The sequence below is a fragment of the Anser cygnoides genome, chromosome 13 (assembly GCF_040182565.1).
Source record: "Anser cygnoides isolate HZ-2024a breed goose chromosome 13, Taihu_goose_T2T_genome, whole genome shotgun sequence".
In the NCBI taxonomy this organism is placed as follows: Eukaryota; Metazoa; Chordata; class Aves; order Anseriformes; family Anatidae; genus Anser; species Anser cygnoides.
The window spans coordinates 6,103,229-6,122,403 of NC_089885.1; the positions used below are offsets into that span (position 1 = coordinate 6,103,229).

At 43.2% G+C, this 19,175-nt stretch overlaps 2 protein-coding genes across 9 annotated transcripts; one reads left to right on the top strand and one right to left on the bottom strand.

The window, feature by feature from the left end:
- Nucleotides 1-364: 364 nt before the first annotated feature.
- On the bottom strand, nt 365-5,405 carry LOC106047512 (centrin-2). Its single transcript, XM_067005213.1, has 5 exons — nt 5,256-5,405; nt 4,929-5,087; nt 3,271-3,399; nt 2,495-2,632; nt 365-1,671 (listed from the first exon to the last, which is right to left on the bottom strand). The coding sequence occupies exons 1-5, from the start codon at nt 5,256-5,258 to the stop codon at nt 1,582-1,584; spliced, it is 519 nt and encodes a 172-aa protein (XP_066861314.1). The 5' UTR covers nt 5,259-5,405; the 3' UTR covers nt 365-1,581.
- Nucleotides 5,406-5,635: 230 nt separating this feature from the next.
- On the top strand, nt 5,636-17,469 carry NSDHL (NAD(P) dependent steroid dehydrogenase-like). 8 transcript variants are annotated; one of them, XM_067005207.1, is made up of 9 exons: nt 5,636-5,678; nt 6,281-6,340; nt 7,298-7,348; nt 9,690-9,851; nt 10,768-10,914; nt 11,840-11,968; nt 13,894-14,036; nt 15,642-15,744; nt 16,426-17,469. In XM_067005207.1, exons 3-9 carry the CDS (start codon nt 7,328-7,330, stop codon nt 16,759-16,761), a joined length of 1,041 nt encoding a protein of 346 aa, XP_066861308.1. In that variant the 5' UTR covers nt 5,636-5,678; nt 6,281-6,340; nt 7,298-7,327; the 3' UTR covers nt 16,762-17,469. The 8 variants fall into 8 exon arrangements, with proteins under 8 accessions (XP_066861308.1, XP_066861309.1, XP_047926702.2 ...); XM_048070745.2 differs by lacking the exon at nt 5,636-5,678 and adding an exon at nt 6,021-6,207; XM_013199040.3 differs by lacking the exon at nt 5,636-5,678 and adding an exon at nt 6,032-6,188.
- Nucleotides 17,470-19,175: the final 1,706 nt, after the last annotated feature.

Here is a 19,175-nt window from a genome sequence, read left to right on the forward strand (position 1 = left end):
GCAGCTGTTAGGTAAAATAAATGAGTTTAAGGTGAGGAGGCAGGTTTCTGCTTTCAGGATTTAACAAAACCATAAATCGTTGCAGCAGCAACAGAAGGTCACTGAGAGATTGAGGTAGATTGGATAAAGGACTAAAAAAATGCACAGAAAGCAGCATCGGCCTTGATGATAAACTGACCTCGGCTGATAAATTAAATTATCAGAGCTTTTGATGTCCCACTTATCATTCATGTTTTCATGTGTATGTCTTATTCTTCACCACACGGGGGACATGAGACAGCAAGAATCCCCTCCCTTTGTCCAGTATAAACCATTTTTTTAAATGACAGATAAAGGCCAAAAAGGAAACCAACACGATATAAGCCAAATTCAATTATCATTTATTTTCATGCTGAGTTCAGCCTTAGATTTTTTTTCCCCCCACATTTATGAACTGTGGAGGTAAGCTGAATGTTCAGCACTTGGAAAAGGGCAGAAAAGCAAAGGAACGCTGACTGAAAAGCAAAGGAATAAATTGGATTTTGAGTCAGAAAGATATTCATATTTCTACAGAGGAGGAATCCATCCTTCCCTCGTCTGAGAGTGAGGACGAAAGGCACCAGAGAAATTACTGGTATCTTTAACAAACAGAAGTAGCAGAAGGGCATGGGAGCTTGTTTTCTTCCAACACAAGGCAGGAGCCATCCTTTAATTATGCTCTTACCTTAGATGCCACTTCAAAGCCAGAACAGAGCGTAGTTTGTCTCTGTAGACAAGTGTTCAGTAACTAGGGCCCTTCTGAAGACTTAGAAGTTGAAACTCCTTGAGTACCTTTAAGAATCATTTTGTTATTTGCCCATACATCAGAGTGAATGTTGTACCAGTGAAGTTGTGTCTTTGTATATTTCTTTCCACAACTCTGATGGCTTAAAATAAGACACTTTATTTTAAGGAAAATCTTATATTTGCAGCCACTGAATATTCCTGTAAACATACAGATCATCAGCATTGGTAACATTCCTCTTTTGCAAAAAGATTTTTTTAAATATGTGAACTGAATAGCAGTAAGTTAAGTTGCAGCAGTCTATTTACTTACTTTTTCAGTTTAAAGGGCATTCTAAAAAAGGGGGAGGGAATAATCACCATAAAACAAAGTAAAAAAAAGCCGATCCCCATCAATGTGTCATATAAAGAGCTCACTGTAACTGGGCCTAAACCAAGGCATTAAACCAGAAACTTCAACTGCTGCTAAATACAGCTTTACACTTTCTGGTTTCGAGTCTTCTCTGTACCAAATAAATCATTTGACACGTGGTTTTTAGTCAGATAAGGAACTGAATACTATCACTGAAAAATGTGATTTGTGTATCAAAAATGAACAGTGTAAACATCTCAGGAGCACAAACAAGCAACTACGTTGCGACATGTAAACAGATTAGCAGTTGGTAACTGTTCACAAATATAAGTTTAAGACCATCCACTTACAAGAAAGTATTGACCCAACTTTTTTGGTCTCTCAAAAGAAATAAAAGGCTGGAAAAAAAAAAATGAGGCACCTACCAAACATATACACACATGTGCAAAAATACATAAAATTCAGTTTCAGTAAAGGCTGGTCTTCTTCATGATCCTCAAGAATTCTTGCTCGTTCACTTCCCCATCCCCATCTCTATCAGCTTCATCAATCATTTCCTGAAATATATTTGTATTCTGAAATTAGATGCAGATTAGAGTAGGATCACAATTATTAGGTTAATTCAGAATTAGAGCCACTCTTAGTAAATAGTATTGGAAAGGACAGTGTTAGTTCAATATCAGACTTCACGTGCTACAAAATATTTTTTAAACTAGATAACAATATTTTTACACAAATTGATATTTATATATAAATGTGTATAGAGTTATGCTGTATTAGAGGAGCGATGCTGGAAGAAACCAAATGCTCAGAGCAGAGTTGTTCCTTTTATACCACCTCAACTCCATAAAAGTGGAATTCTACTGACACAGTGACAGTTACTGTGAAACAATTTAAGGAACCACATGTGCTTAATCCACCTTTGGCCTCAGAATCTATTTCCCAATCCCAAACTGATAGAAGCTTTTCCATTTCTTTCAATAAAGAAACAGCTTAGACTACCCATGATAGCTTAAAAGTAAAGATCCCACGGGATGCTAGGTCAGCACCTAAAACTGAAAGACTGCTGCCTTTACCTAAAAACTTACTGACCCTAAATGGCTTCCTTCCCCACTGAGACAGAGTCCCATTCCCTATTCTCACTAGCTCTGGTGCTTAGCAGGCCAGAGAGATGCTCGAGCATCTTCCAAACAGGAGAACTAGACTATGACCATTCACCTAAATTTTAAATTAATGCAAACATGAAACAAAGTAATACACAAACATTCTCTGACTGCCTTCATATTCAACAGACAAAACACAATCTGGACCTGTAAATCTTCCACAAAAGCTGCCAGTGAGTGTTTGTGTATTATATGGTTTCATACACCAGGTACAAACCTGCAGCTCTTCATCTGTGAGATTTTCGCCCAGCTCTTTGGCTACACGTTTGAGGTTTTTGAAAGATATTTTGCCAGTTTCATCATCATCAAAGAGTTTGAAAGCTTTGAGAATCTCCTCTTTGGAATCTTTTTCAGCCTTAGAAAAGGAAGCATAAGTTTAAAGAAAAAAAGCACTGTTTATGTCATACATGATACCCAAAATAAAGATGGCAGTTATAAAATACAAGCATTAGAAAGACTGAGAAACTCTCTTAAGAGTAAGTTTAAAGAAGCCCAGCAGTACACATTCAAAAGCTGAAGGCAGATGGAGACAGCAGGGCTTCAGGGAGGTTTTTTCCTCTATCTAGCCAGCTGTCCTTGGGATTTCAGTATCAGGATAAACCTCTGTTAAATATTTGTTTTTAATCAATATTTTCTAGGATTTCTAAAAGCAGAGGTTTCATCTGTAAATATCTGTCATCCGCGTAATGCGTTAATACTCCGGACAGCTTTCTGCAGGCCAGAGCTGTCCTTCATCTGAAAATCTTGGTTTCGCAATTTTTCGTTTTTGACACACACACAAAACTGACTGTTAAAGAAACCTTAATGACATCTTTCTTTCAACCTTACCTTAAAAATGAGACAGGACATTTTCTGTCTTACCATTGTAAGTTTTACATATTTTGTTGTTAAGATTCAGGGAGTACTTTCATCTTTCACTAAAACCAAAAGGAGATGAAAGGGACTCAACCATTTTCTGAATTGCTTCAACTTTGATTTCTAACATTTACAAACCATTTTCTGCGTCATCACTGCCAAGAAGTCATTGAAACTGATTTTTCCGGTTCCTTCCTTATCGATATCTGATATCATTTTCTTGATCTCTTCTTTTTTAGGTTCAAACCCTAGTGCTCTCATGGCCACCTGTAAGGACAAAAGAAGTTACAAATCAGTCAAAACTATAAGCAAAACCCCAGTAAACAAAAAGTTAACCTTTATACCACACTATATTAAAACATTCATTTGATGTCTCAAGGAACAGTCTTCAAGCAATGTTTTTTTTTTTTTGTTTGTTTTTTACAGGCAAAGGTGCACCAAGATGCAGAGAACAGGCAAGCAAACAGTCATATGCTGGAGTCACTCCTTCAATTAATTCTGAGATTTCCTAAACACTTTCTAACCACCATATCCACCACCCCCAGGTCACAACTGACAAGAACATGGATAAAAGTCTTGGGAGAAAAGATTTCTCTCAGCAAGTCTGGATTCTTTTACAGAGACTTAGCATACCCATTTTGGTACATACTGTTTTAATTCCTACAGTGGGCATTCAGAGAATGAAAGGGTCCCACTTTCATTACTATATTGAAGGGAAAAAAAAAAAAAAACTGTCATGTAGTGACATGGACCCTACGACTGTGATGTAGTGCTGTGGATAGCAATTTCCGGTGCTACTGGAGACTAGAATATTATTCCTTTCCTGTCAAGGGAATCGCTACTGATACTCTCTTTGCAATGAGAAACATGGCACGGAATAAAAGCAATAAAAAAGCTCACATCAGACTCTCGTAAGCAAGATGGCTAAGTGTAAGACCTAGAAATATCTTGAAAAAAGGAACATGCTTCCAGGCAAGTGACTCCATGAAAGAAGTTTCCATCATACTTGCAGCTCCACTGAACTCTTAATGAACTTTAACCTGACAGCACAAAGATAGAAATTCTTAAGCTTACAGACCACAGGAAAAATTAAAACGGTTATTTTTTTTTCATTTTAGTGACCAAGACTTATGTTAATGCATGTTAAAGAAAACACAATTCAGACACTTTGCATGACTTCAGAAAACAATCCTATGAGCAGCACACCAAAGATGCCTTCACTTGCACAGGCATGTGCACGCCTACGAGTTTGCTTCTTCCTCCTTTTATAAAGGGACAAGCGTCAACTTTGAAATCATTTCTCCTCCTCCCAGTGGTCTGTAGCAATATGGGCATCCAGCTGGCAAAGAAAAAGGGCCAACTCTGAAAGCAGAATAACCCCTCATTTATTGATTACTGTTCTTCCCAAAGGACAGGGGTGGAGAGAGACTGACATTTTTCAGTGATAAATAAAACCGAGAAAATATGTAACGTTAGCGCAGTACTTATCTTGGGCTATCTAAATCACAAAACATACAATTCTTGAGAGCACATAAAAGGGGAAAAACCTTACATTTTAATATGTACAAACCTTTTGGCTATTTTAATAGCAGAGAAGGAGGTGGTGCAGCAAATACAGAACTGTCAGTGTGTTTTGGTCATAGAGACAGCAGGAAAGAGTTATAGCTCACGAGCAACGTGCCTATTGAGAGGCAAACGTTACACTGAAGAAAAAACAGAGCCTCTGTCCCTTAGGCGTTTGTGCCGCCGTTAACTCCCAGCCCCCGCGGGGCCGCGCTGTCAGCAGCCAGGTTTACCTTCAGCTCCTTGACGTCTATGTTCCCAGCGCCGTCCGCGTCGAAGAGGTCGAAGGCCTCGCGGACCTCCTGCCTCTGCTCCTCCGTCAGCTCCAGCTTGGGGCTCGCCTTCTTGCGCTGGGCCGCGGCTGCCAGCGGCGGCTTCTTAAAGCCGGAGGCCTTGGCGCAGCGACACGAGAGCAGAGCGGCATCAGGGAGGCTCGGCTCGGCGCCGCTCGCCCCCCGGCCCCCCTCAGTCGCCCCCCTCCCCCCCGGCCCCCCTCAGTGGCCCCCCTCAGTGGCCCCCCTCAGGCCGCCCCCCTCAGGCCGCCCCCCGGCCCCGCTCACCATCCCGGCAGCCGCTGCCTCCGGGCAGCTCTAGGCCTGACAGGCCTTCGGTCCAATGCCGCCCCTTCCCATTGGCTAGCGCCGCCAAGCCGCTGCTATGGTAACCGCCGCCACCATTGGTAGAGAGCCGAGCGCGGGAAGCGCTTGGTTTATGGCTATTGGCTAGCACGTGATTGGGGGCGGGTCCAAGAGGGAGCAGAGAGGGGAGGAGCCTCGGCTCCTTCCGTTAAGACGATTGGCTAGAGTGGGGAGGGCGGGACCAATCAGCGAGGGGCAGTCGGCTGGCGCGATGCTCGGCCCAGGGCGTGCGCGAGGGGAGGGGGTGAGAGGCGGAGGGTGGGCGGGGCCTGAGGGGAGCGCCCGCGGTGATTGGTTGGGCGGGGCAGGGGGCGGGGCCGGGCAGGCGCTGAGGGGAGAGCGGAGGTGAGGGGCCGGGAGGTGAGGGGGGAGAGGGGGCTTTGGGGTTGGGGGCGGGTTAGGGTAGGGGAGGGGGCCTTTAGGGTAAGGGGAGGCCTTACGGTGAGGGAGGGGGCCTTTAGGTTGGGGGGAGTCTTAGGATGAGGGGTGGGGGGCTTAGGGTGAGGGCTTTAGGATAGGGGAGGGGCCCTTAGGATAAGGGAGGGGTCTTCAGGATGGGGTCCTCAGGACAGGGGAGGGATCCCTCGGGTGGGGGCACGTCAGGGTTGGGGGTGGTTCAGGATGTGGGGGGGGAACCGGAGCCGGGGCAGGTCCGAGTGCTGTTCTGGGGGGCGGTGAGGCCGTGTCACGGGGGCTGTGGGGGTAGGGGAGGGAGCAGCAGGAGGGCAGGTGGTCTCGTGTCTGGTTGTCGAAGCCAGCTGGGTGTTCCTGGCCAGACAGGCACCAATCCAGCTTGTTGTGTTTTTTTTTTTCTTGTCGCCTCAAAAGGGGCTTCTCAGAAAGTAAAAAAGACCTGTAAGCGGCAGCTTCGGGGGTGAGTCAGTTGAACATAGCTGTTATCTTGTGCAGTACGTGCTCACTGGTGTGATACTGTGGTCATTTTACAGCAGCCTTGGTGTAGCTGCGCCTGGGTCGCATCCAGCTGCGTTGACACCTGTGTTTGTGAGGTGAGATGGGTCAGGGAGCGCTCCGCATGGAAACCAGCCCAGGTGGAACGTAATTAATTTGAGACTCACCACACATTCATCCACCTCGGTGCATGGATGGTAGGAGGCAGTGATAATGACTGACTGGGAATCAGGAGACTCAAATTGGCCTCTAAAGCAACAGGTTTTGTGCTGGTCAATTAAAGTGGCTGTGAGACCATCAGAAATCTTTGCACGCAGCTTGCTTTCCTCATGGAAGCAGATCTAAATAGGCATATTGTCATTTTCTGCCTTTCAGTTATACTTCACACAGTAGGACCACAGCTGAGGTGGGATTTATGTTCTCTATTAGTGTAACAATTTTAACGAAACTTGTGCCATAAACAGCCTGTGATGTGAAAACCTGGAAAGTCTCAACGCTGTCTTCCCTCTCTGCTGACAGCACCAGTGAGCGCTGGCATTTCTTCCTCACCGTGTCTGCTGTTTTGGAACAGGCGGGTGTGGTGCTTCAGTTCTGTTTTGTTATTCCTAGCACCCTCGAGCAGCTCTATTTTTGAAGAGATGACTGCCAAAACAACAGAATTGCCTTTGTGTTTTTGGAGTATAGATGCTCAGATACTCAGGAAGTTCATGAAGCTAATGCTAACCAAAATAAAGTGGTGCCAAAACAAAATGGTGCCTTTGTTATCAGAGATGTTTTATTAGAATTGTGCCTTTGAGGAAGCTATTTGATGTCCCTGTTAGTCTTGTGCTGCTTAGCATGTTCGGCTGGTCTGGGAGAATTACTTCACTGATGTTTTTCATGTTTCTGCTTTGCACCTCGATTTTCAATTGTAATTTGCATTTTCAGTGGCTTTACACCTCAATTTTTGTAACTAGAAATCTGTTTTAAAAAGAAGTTGTTATGTTAACATCATGCTTAAGTAATATGAGTATTGTATTGTGAATAAAACATTTTTTCTTTTTTTTTTCCTTTAGGAATTAGGTTGATACTGAGTCATCAGAGAAATGGCCACACGCCTCAGATCGGTGAGTAGAGGGCTTCAACCTTGCTGCATGAAGATTTGTCTGGTGGAAACATGTTTTCATAGATCCGTATTCTCTAACTGTGCTTGGAAGAAATGAGGCTGTTTCTGTGTTAATGCCTGCACCCAAAGATATTGCTGCTGGAAAAGGGGCATCTTTGCTGCCATTCCAACTCCAGAGAGACCCGATGATGCTCTAGCCCTGAAGAATACCAGGGGCTTTGTCAGTGCTGCTGAATCCATTGATCTGGAGGTCTGCTTACACCAGGATCATTCCTGTGTGCCTTAAAACATTATTCCATGCTGGCATGCAAATAAGGGCCCAGCTGGGCTCTCTGAGATCTGCTAGACCGTAGTAACTTCTTTCTGGCATTATTGTATTGAATGTAGGAAGTTTCAATATGGAAAGAATAACGCTTTGCTTAGCCTAGAAAGTTATTTGGCCATTTATCTTGGGAGTACATCTTGCTAAGCTGATCTGGTATGTCACCTGTGGTTGTTTATTATAGAGAAATTTCTGCTTTCCGGTCTGTTTTCTCTTTTTTTTTCTGGCTTCTGTAAGTAAATGTCAGATATTTAGGAAACAAACAAAAATCTAGCATAACGTTAGAGAGCATGAACAGGCTGTTTTAGCTGCACAGCACTAGCTAGATAGTAATTCCTCTCCTAAAGTGGATGTAATCCCGCCTAGCCTGGATTTCTGCCAGCCTTTTAGAAAAAGGCCACATTGTCCAGGAGCAGTACTGTGAGCTGCAGTTACACTGATTCTGGACACTGGGTTGGTTCAGTTAGTATTTTCCAAAGAGGTGTGTGTACTTTAGGTTATAAACATGCACTAAAGGTTATTTAAATAAATCTGTCAGTCAATGGTTAGAATACTGACCTTTGCTTGGGTGAGTGGGGAAACTGTCATACAGAAAAACCTGGGCTGCATCAACTGCAGTGGGAGAAAGTGATGCTGTCACTTTCAGTCAGACAGAGGGCGTCATTCTGCCACTGTTTAAAACTTCAGCTCAGCGCTGTGTGCAGTTGTGGCGTTTGCATCTTATGAAGAACGTGCTGGAATGAGACAGGGCACAGACAAAGGCCAATAAAAATACCAGTGAACTGGAGCAACTGCCTGCTGAGGAGAAGCTAAAGAGGCTCAACCCCTTCGTGGGGAAAGAAGACTGCAGAGGGGGCGGATGTGACCGAACTTACAAAATCGGGAAGCTAATGAGTAAAGCAAGTGTAGACCTGTTGTAGGGGGGAGATACAAGGAGAACAAACTGCAGAGAGTCCTTGGGCTAACGTATTTTTTCCGTACTGTCTGTTCTGCAACCATCAGAAGCAGAATCCAGGACCAGATAGGCCATTGGTCCATCCCAGAAGAACTTTAATTCATTTATTTAATGCTTTTAATCAGGCTGGGCTTTGCACGCACTGTTCCAAGTAGCTGGCTATGCCCCGCTGGAGTTGCTGAGTTGCGCTGAACTTTTCTCATTTCTGCTGTGGATAACTGATGCTTTGCAGTTGAATCTTTGTTTAGGGATGTAGCCCTTGGAAATTTCCAAGCAATTGTTGTCTTTGTGCGGTTTCACGGGGTTAAAATTCCCTGCAGCTCAATAGAATAACTGCAGAGGTGGGTTTTTGTGTAGCAACAATAAGGAGAAAATGTATTTCCAGCCAGGACAGAGCAGTCTTTGTACAAAAACTTCTCCGACTCATTGCTTGCATGTTCTTTGTTGGCAGTGAGGTTTCCACACTCATTGCAGTTAGACCAGTGACCAAACCAGAATCTGTTAATTAGCGACTCTAGCCATTGAATTATAAAGCATTTAAAAAAGAGATGAAAAACTAATGACTGATTAAATAGGATAAGCTTTGCCTTTACCTGATTGCTTTCTTGGCTTGGAGGAGCCTGAGTCTCATGTGCTGTGAAAATGGCTTTGTCCTTGCTAGCTGTGATGGGTTTTGTATTTTGGGTTATCTGCACCTTGTGGCTGTAGTGAGCTCTGTCTGGTTTATATCAGGGCAGAGTTTGTCAGAGCTGGTCCTCTTCTTCTTCCCTCCTAGGTGAGCCACTTGGTTACGTGACAGAGTCCTGCCAAAATAGGAACCAGCACGCAAGCTGTGTGGACCACTGGCATGCCTGATCTTCAGGTTACTGCGGTGGCACAGACGTATTGGAAAGTGATATCTGAGTTTAGATTCCCCCAATCAAATCGACTACTGACTTGAACAATCAGAGCTGTGCAAAATTCCAGCCCGTTAAGATCTCAGGAAGTTCAATCCCGGTTTAGTTGCACTGTTTGTTGGTGCATGTCTGCTTTCTTGTAACACTCGTTGTCTCACTGTCTTTGCAGGCTGGTAAAAAGTGTACAGTGATCGGCGGCTGCGGATTCTTAGGCCAGCACATGGTGGAGAAGCTCCTGGACAAGGGTTACTTGGTCAATGTGTTTGATATCGAGAAGAGATTTGAGAATGACAAAGTGCAGTTTTTCCTGGGAGACCTTTGCGACAAAGAGGTACGGACTAACAACAATAACCTGCGTAGATGGGAAGGATGTCTGTATAAACTAATGTCCAGGAAAACAGCTAAGCGGGCCATGTTTGAAGCGCTTAAATGCCTGAAAGTTTTGTACAGGCTGTAAAAGGATGCATAGGTACGCTCTCCTGCCTTTCCCATTGAAATCAGTGGCCTAAACAGTTTTCTGGGGAAGTGTCATCTGGAACACTTAAAGAAATAGTTGGTGACTGCTTGAAGCTGAAGGGAACAGAACTTGTTTCTGATCTGTGATTTGCATTACTGTTAGCTCAGCTGTGGAGCCTAATTACAGTCACTGTTGGTAATTAGCTAGGAGAGCAGCTACGTGCAACCTCAGCTGCATGAGCACCGCAGGATGCATCATTCCTCACAGTTAAGACACACTAAGACCTCTTGCCTTGACAAGGTTATGCATGTGAACCCTGGCAAAAGCATCTGTATGCAACGTGAAGAGATGTTTCCCTACCAGTGTAAATTATCGCATCTCAGAGCTTTATGACAGTTGTCTCCAAGGCAGACAGTGCCATGGGATGCTGTGAAACCTGCTGCGTGTGGAGTTCTAACTCCTCTCCCCAGGTAATTTTGAGTCTCGTATTTGCAATGGAGACTCTTGCAAGTAGTTATGTCTAGATAGCCTCCAGCTCTCAGAAAATTCCCAGGTTCTTCTCGGGGGGGGGGAAAAAACAAGAGCTAATGTAGTGCTCTTTTCTCTAACAAGGAGAGGACACTGAAGACCCTAGAGGCTAATCCTGTTCTAGCTGCTTACCTTTACGGAAGGAACGTGACTTGAAATTTAGCAGTTTAGTTTTCATGAGATTAAGACCCATGCTTTATTTCCTGAGTAATCCCTGTTGCTGCTGTTTCATTGCTGTCTTGCACAACGTGTCTTCTTGTAGGCCTTGCTCCCAGCTTTACAAGGCGCTTCAGTGGCATTTCATTGTGCGTCGCCAGCACCTTCAAGTGACAACAGGGAACTGTTTTATAAGGTGAATTTTATGGGAACCAAAACAGTCATTGAAGCCTGCAAAGAAGCTGGAGTGCAGGTAAGGATGGAAGAGCTTGTGGAGTACATAAGATGTGAATGTGAATTGGTGATTTCTGAACTATGGACCAGTTTGAGTCTGGTAAAAAGGCTTTTTTCCTCTCAGTGTGGTGATTTTATTCACTCTTACCAAATTGTCAAGCACAACGCCTGTGAAGATCCCTTACTTATTCTGGGCAGAGATGGGATACTTCCAAGATAGCTTGCATGTTGTCCATGTACAAATACAGACCTGGCAATGTTTAGAATTAAATGCTATATAGGACTCCCAGCCCACAGGTATTTGTTGTTGTTGTTTTGCCTCCCCCTTCTCCAGTCGTAAGCCGTTGTAGGAAACGGGCCGTGCAGTGTTTACCTTCAGGCTTAGTCTAGCTTCTGTCAGAGCAAGAAGCAAGTTTTGTTAGAACTTGTTGGATCCAGCTATCTTTTAAAAAGTAGATCTTATTTACAACCACGTTTCCGATTGCCCAAGTGATTGCTGGCTTCCTGTTTTGAATCCATGAGGGCATATTTTTTTATCCAACAAAAATATCCAGGATAAGAATTCTTTTTTGTTGTAATCTGGCATGGTACTGTTATCATAAAGATAAGCAAAGATATCTTAAACATTTGTTGCATGTTAAGTGCTAAAATGTGCTAAGCCTAGTGGGTGCTCCCATTTCCTTGGAGATGTTTTCACTTTGGTTGTCCTGGAAATTTGTTGTCCTTAAGGTAGCAATAAATTATATTAGAAAACTCCCACTCTCTTAATTAACTCTTACCTGCAGTTTCAGATCATCTTCTGTTAACCCACATTATTCCAGACACAGTTTATTCTCTGTAGAAACAGTCAATTAAACATTATTATTGTCTTTACTTAGTCTTTGTAAATAATGACCCTTTTTTCTGAGGCTTTAAAAAGCTGTTTTCTTTCTCATCCATCGCAGAAACTGGTGTTAACTAGCAGTGCCAGTGTTGTTTTTGAGGGCACAGACATAAAAAATGGAACAGAAGACCTCCCTTATGCGAAAAAACCTATTGACTATTACACAGAGACAAAAATCCTACAGGAAAAGGTATTTGTCACAAAATGGGTAACACTTTTTTCCATGCTTAAAAATGCCCTTCTAAAAGTAGGGCATGCCCTGGGGGACATCAACAAACTTCAAGACTGAGCAGATCTCTATTCTCCAGAATCTTTGTTTCTTTAAAAAGAAGTCTTATTCGTAGTCGTGGAGAAAGTCTGTGCAAACTGAAGCACATCTAGCAACATCGGCCAGAGTTTTCAGGTAGAACTGGAACAGGAAAATTCCCTTGTTTTAGGCAGAACCTCTTGACTTGTGTGTTCTTTTCAGCATGGAGACTAGGGAGCTGTGGAAATGTGTTCGTTTATTCTGTTAAGAGAAGTGTGGCAGGTGGCCGCTGCTTGCATCTTTCACAGCTCACCCACATCCTTTTACCTGAGCGTGCTGATGGGATGGTGCAGGGGATGCTTTCCTAGCAGCCCTGTAGCAGTCCAAACTCTTAAGCAGTCAGTTCTGTCTTCCTTGGCTGGTTAAACTCTAAGCAATGTATTCATTTAATAAAAGTGAATAAATAAAGCTGTGACAAACTACCTGGAAAGCTGAGTGAAGTAGGGTGTTACATTGGGAGGGAGGGGAGCTGTTTCTGGAGAAAGAATAAAAGAACTGACGGAGACATGTAATAAGTCCCTTTCTTAACTGATCCAGCTCTGCTTTCAGATAAGCTGGGGGAGACTTTTTTGCTTTCTCTGCTCCCATTGGAAGGCTTTCCTTCCACGTTGACCTGATTTGCAGCCTGAAGGTACTAGTAGTAGTGGGCTTGTGTTTCAGCTGGGGTTGTGAAGAAGGTACTGGGGAAGGAGATAATGAGGTGGGGATTTGAACCAAGTTAAGGGGCATGACAACCAAAAAACGTGTTGTAAACTAATGTTGTTGGCCATATACTGAAAATTTTCTTCTTAGTGTTTAAAAATTTCCCCTTACATCTTAATGTCCGCTGCTCTGAAATTCTACAGATCACCAGTATCTGTTCTGTTTCAGGTTGTTAATGTTGCAGTATTTGTGGTCCCAACATGGTATGGCAGTGTTTTAAATCAAAGCATACAAATGTATCTTCAAGGTTTTTTTTCAATGGTTGGCATTTCAGTTGTGGAAAGAACTTATGCTTTTTATACAAAAAGAATTTAGATTTGCTTCCAGATGGAAGCTGTGTCCTGTTCCGTACAGTATTAGCCTTTAAGAATTTTTCTTATGTTCTTTGAAAAGAGCTTAGTGTAAAAACATCTGTTCATTCACAACCATAACCACTTTACTGCAAAGTGGACTAGCAGAGTGGAAGCTTGTGAGCAACAATCAAGTCAATATGCTTGTAATTATATCTATTTTGGGTGAAGCAGTGAAAGTATTCAGTGTTTGTTTGCATGTGGTGTTCTTGAGTCTTTACTAGAAAAGACAGCAGATTTTTTTTATTAAAAAATAAAAAATCAGTTGAACATGTTTAGAAACTCCCAGTAGAATTAAAACTTCTTCAAAGGTGCCTTGTTAAATCTGCTTTGCACATGGTGTCCCCAGGAAAAAGGGACCACACCCCTTCTGAACGTGGTCAAGGAAGCCTATGATGGAAGTCTTCCGTTAAATGATGAGAGATTGAGTTGCTCAGTTTCCTTCTTTTTGACTCCCCCACATCCTAAAGCTCCTCTGGTCTCTGTGGTGCTAAATGACAAAGAGCTCACTGTTAATCCACTTAGTGTTCACTAATGAAAACAGATTTGTTTCTTTTTCTCATTAAAGAGAAGAAGAAGAGAAAAGGGGTAGGATGGGTAGTAATTCTTCCACTGATGTCTTCCCAAAGAGATGAGGGAATGCTTCCCTGCTCTAGTGCTGCGGTTGGGGTATGTTACTAAGCCATATTTTTCTTCCTAACCTCTCTTTGTGTTTTTTTTTTTTGTTTGTTTGTTTTTTTCTTCCTCCCTTTACAGGAAGTACTGAGTGCAAATGACCCTGACAACAATTTCTTCACTCTTGCTATTCGCCCCCACGGGATATTTGGTCCTAGAGACCCTCAGCTGGTTCCCATCCTCATCCAAGCAGCTAAGAGTGGCAAAATGAAGTTCATAATCGGGTGAGCAAAGCTTAGTCACTTTATAGCTTGTTAAACCTGAAACCCTTTTGGAAGGGGATGAGGGGATGATGCTAAATCAGGAGTGGTGATGTGGCTTTCAGTGATCTTCTGATGTAAGAATAGGATAATTCATGGTAATATTAAGTCTGTCGGGATCCTTGTCCTGAGGTGTTCAGCATCGGAGAAGAAGGCAGGATTTAACCTTCTGCACTGGCAGTCTCTTCTTGGGAACTGCAATGTAATTCTGGAGGGGGGAAAAGTTTCCGTAACTTTTTGCTTGGAATCCAGTAGTCTTCTTTCATAGCCCTTTTGTTAGAGACTCACACACTCAGATGAGTAAGCATTCTTCATGCAAAAAGCATATCGGTAGGGAAAGCAGACATAACTTGAGCTGGCTTTTCACAGTCTAAAGAGTTCATTTTTTAATCAAAGAACTCAGATGACTTGCTGTTAACTAATGTACACTACTGGTATTTGAGGGTCTTGCAATTAAAAAGTGTGTTTGACAATGTTCTAATACTCAGGCCAATAAGATCAAAGATGTTTGCATTGTTATTAAGTCTCGCAGTTTCCAGTGGACCACTGAAATATTAGAGAAAGAAATAGTTCAAGCTGCTACTAAGAAACCTTTTAAACTTTTATTATGATCTTGAAAATAAATGCGCTCTTTAATTTATAATAGGTTTTTATTGCATGCAGGAAGCTATTGTGTGTGTACCTGTGTGAATGAATACGTGCTTAGAGTAGGAGAAAGAAAGGGACTAGGGTTGGGTTTATATGGCTCTTATTCTTCCTTATGGTTCACTTCTAGATTGATCTCCCAGGTAGGTTTGCTGCTCACAGATCAGAATAAACTCAAGCTTTCTACTTTGTGTAAGTCTTTGCTTTCTAGCTCAAACACGCTTTCCTCGTTTAGGTTTTCCTGCTGCTATAAAGACCTGCTTATCCCTATCAAGAAAGCAAATAGCCATTTATCTGTGAAAGTTGAAAACAAAAATTATTAATTCCCAGAATGCTAGATTGCAGCAATGTTTTTATGGCCAAATGAGTGTGCTGATGGTTTTGTAACAAACAATTTGTGTGATTTAGATGGACTCTTGAAAGTGGCATGCAGCTCTATCTTTGGTATCTGTGTAGAAATAGATTTAACACAGTGGGCTGAATCTGTTTCAGCTGGGACTGAAGTTGGCTTATTGAGTAAGTTAAAATTTCATGAGCCAAGAAATTCATAATTGAAAGCTTGTCCTTAAGTGACTTCCTGCGTGCTGGTTGCCACTGTGTTCCTATCTGTTCTGCTTCTGTGGATCGCTGGTGGTCCTGAGACCTGTAGGATCTCAGTGGGTTTAAATAGGGTACTGTTACAGGAATATAAACTTTCTGAGGGTCTTCTCAAGAGCTGAGATAGTAACGGCTTTTCCTCTGTCTCGAGATAAGATGCGGTGACTTCATATCTCTATCAGAGTAACAAACAACCTGAAGTTATGGCACAACACAGGGAGAAGAGGATTCTCAAATTGTGTTATGTGAAATACCCTTCCTTTTGCCGCAAGCAGTTTTTTTGCCCAGATTACCTTTGGACATAACTCTTTCCTTTCATCTGTGCAGGGATGGAAAGAACTTGGTAGACTTCACTTATGTGGAAAACGTGGTCCATGGACATATCCTAGCTGCTGAGCACCTTCAGAAGGACTCTCCCTTGTGTGGGAAGGTAAGGAGGGAACTGGGAAGGGGAGTGGGTGTCTCCTAGCTCAGCTTCATCTGCCTGCCTTGCTTGGTTATGTGTTTTTGCTCTGTAGTTCATGTTGATGTGTCTGTACTGAAAAATCCGTCTCAGATGAGCGGGGCTAGCTCACACAAACGGGTCACTTTTTCCTGTCTGGTTATAACGAATCGTTGCCCATCCGATGACTGTTCTGTGCAACAATGTGGGGCAAAATGCATGCGAATACTTTTAACTTCATTCTGTAAAACACCTTGTGGAAGGAAGTCTGGGCAGATTGTGGGTAGCTGAAATGAGTGCATAAGAGAAGTTATGTAGCTCTTACAATAGAGCTCTGAGCAGCAGAATTTCTTTACAGACTTCCATGGCACCACCATGCTCTGGGCATGCTTTTATATGTTTTCACTGTGTTGTGTCATTCAGTTTGACCACTGATGAGTAAACTAACCTGTCAGAAGTAGCTGGCTGTCTTAGTAAAGGTCTTAGTAAAGGGGATAACTGCTTTTCAGATGGAGGAGGTTGGTGGAAGGTAGTTTCTCATGGAAATGCCTTTGCGGTCAAGTCAGAGGTGTCAGTCTCCTGGGCGTGAACATGAGATGAGCTGGGCCATCAAAGAGACAAATGTGTGAAAGGCATGATTTTCATCTGGCTTTTTGTCTTCTCTTTCAGGCATTTCATATCACAAATGATGAACCAATTCCCTTCTGGGCATTCATGTCCCGTATCTTGACTGGCTTGAACTACGATGCACCCAAGTACTATATTCCCTATGGGCTGGCATATTACTTGGCCCTGTTCTTGGCTCTAGTGCTGTGGCTGCTCAGTCCACTGGTCACCATCAAGCCCACTTTTACCCCTATGCGGGTAGCACTAGCTGGGACCTTTCACTACTACAGCTGTGAACGGGCCAAACGAGACATGGGCTACAAGCCAGTGGTGAGCTTGGATGAAGCGATAGACAGGACTCTCCAGAGCTACCCCCACCTACGCCGGGCTAAGGCCTGAGAAGTCCTGGATGGATTTTATTTCTACCTGAATTTCCTAATTGCTTTGAAATCTTAACATGAACACTGAAGCAAATTTCACTAATTGCCTGGAACAGGGAGTTTTCCCAAAGTCCCTCCTCCTCCTCACCATTATCAAGACAGACTTCTCTGGGTTGAAAAACACTTCACGTAGTAGCTGTGCTAACAGTTCTTTCCTTTGATGTGACTTGTTGTTCTGAAACAGCTGCTGAACTCTGTGGGCTATGAATAAACACCCTGCTGTGCCCTTTTCAGTCCCAGCCCCGCACATCAGCATTCCTTCGTCTTCTCTCTCCACCCTTGTCCTCTGTTTTGTTGCTCTGGTGATAACAGCCGCGTCTTCTCATAGCTGCAGATCAGTTGATGAAATACTGCTCACAACTGATTTCTCTCTGGGGTTTGGCTTTTTCTATACAGAAGTAATGAAAAAGAGGCCTTCATCAAGGAGGAGTTCTGCCACCATTTTTTTTTTTTTTTAACTGTTGAAACTGACTTTATTGTTCTGGGACTGTTCTTGGATCTTCCTGTGGTTGGTGGGTTGATTTGGCCTCTTACAGAGTAATTGGAAGGAAATCTGAGAAAAGGCATGCCAGGCTCCTCTTTGTAAGGAAGCATGTGGCTTTATTTCTGCAGGAGCTTAATTCTGTGTAGAAATATATAAATAAAACAAGAAGAGATGACTTCCTAACTTTGTGTTCCATCTTTGAAGGGACAGATCCTATTCTGAGCAGCTCAGCATAAACAGGTTTTTAATCATTCCCTTTGTGGGGGGAGAAATCTTTGCTGTGGCTTGTTGTCAGCCAGCACATATTTTGCCGTAGCTCTCTTACTTCCCGTAGGAATTACATTGGTTTGGAAAATCTGCTGCACAAGGCTGTCATCTTGTCTGACATTGTTTGTCAGGCATGGTAATGGTCACTGTGTTGCATTGACCACTCAGTACATGAAAAGCTCTTACACAAGAAAAAGGCTATAATACTGTGTTCACCAAATTGTTTAGTTGCCACTTAATTTAAGTCTACTTTACCCCATAATCTTACTAAGTGCTCCAGTTTCATTTTGTTTTTTTAAATGAGGGCTTAGGTTAGGGTTGGAACTTCCCTCTGTGGCCAGTTCCTTGCTCTCCAGCAATGATGGATGTTTCATATTTCTTGATGCTTCAAATTTCAGAAGTATGAGAAGTGCCTCCCTGTGTATTCATCATTGTGCCCAGCTCAGTGAGCCTTGACCTCATCTGGGAGCTCAACGTGCTGCTAGAATCCCATAGAAATGAAGGAGTTTTTAAAACTCTACAATATAACCAGAAGTTTTATGTTGGATTTTTTTTTTCCAGGAAACTTTTTCTGGAACAGCTAGGTAGTTTTACCAACATTTGCCTTGCCTGATCTTGAAGTAAATATCCAGTAGTTGGGTCACTTCACACATCTCGGGTTTGCACTCATCAAACACCTTGGCTATTTTTTGTTTTGTTTTTCCCAGCCTGTAGGGTTAAATATGTAAAGCTCAACTTCTAGAGCGCAATCTGCTTGTGTCACCCCACGTCCAGTTTCAGTGGGAGACAGATACTGCTTCCAAATAGCTGGGCCGTGTTTCCCTCCATGTGATGCACCGATGTGCTGCCACGAATTCCCTGATAATGGGAAGACCCTTTCTTTCCTCACTGTTTGGTGATGTGAGTGGCTGTGAATGCCCCATCCATATCTCTACAATTTGTGACTTATAAGAAGAACTCAGTGGTGAAACCATGCCTAGCTGATAGTGATGGCTTTGTTCCCAATCTCACCTGCTGGATGGAGTGAGGAAGGACTAGGGAAGTTTTTCATGCTCCTCTCTGGAGCTGGCCCCACTTCCAGTTCTCATGATGCGGTCAACTGACACTAAACTTGTAAATTGCTACTGGAGGAGTGGCCTTGTGAAAACAGACAATTCAGATGCACCTCTGCTACGTGCAGTAGAGGTAGCCAATAAACCCAAACTGGTAAGTACAAAAAGCCATGAGGGACAAAGCATTCTAGTTCAGATGCATTGCTGGTACACAAAAGGTGGGTACTGCTCTTGGGACTCATGGTACAGCACGGCAGGGAACTTCAGCTCCTCGTGAAGTAGGGATTACTGCGCTTCTAGGGGTGGTGAGAGGATCGTACTGAAGTGAAAGGAGCAAGTTCAACGATTACTTTTCAAGAATAAATCGGTAAAAGCACGTTTTGGCCTCTAGATGGCGTTTCCCAGCTAGATCTGCCCTGCTGCTTCAAACGTTCTCCAAAATGCTGGCTCTCAGAACTTGGACACCGTTCAGGTGGAGAGTTACTCATCTCCTTGTGTTTTGTGAAGGTAAATCCAGAAGCTGCTACAGAAACAAGAGGCACTGGAAGTTCAGGTCTGCTGGATAAAAAG

Excerpts from the sequence above, each read along its gene's own strand:
- LOC106047512 (XM_067005213.1), bottom strand. Across the intron at positions 2,633-3,270 it reads CAGTGATGACGCAGAAAATG|GCTGAAAAAGATTCCAAAGA; the intron begins GTTTGTAAATGT and ends TCCTTTTCTAAG. Across the intron at positions 1,672-2,494 it reads TCACAGATGAAGAGCTGCAG|GAAATGATTGATGAAGCTGA; the intron begins GTTTGTACCTGG and ends AATATATTTCAG.
- NSDHL (XM_067005207.1), top strand. The coding sequence starts at position 7,328 with ATGGCCACACGCCTCAGATCG. Across the intron at positions 10,915-11,839 it reads GCAAAGAAGCTGGAGTGCAG|AAACTGGTGTTAACTAGCAG; the intron begins GTAAGGATGGAA and ends CATCCATCGCAG. Across the intron at positions 14,037-15,641 it reads AAAATGAAGTTCATAATCGG|GGATGGAAAGAACTTGGTAG; the intron begins GTGAGCAAAGCT and ends TCATCTGTGCAG.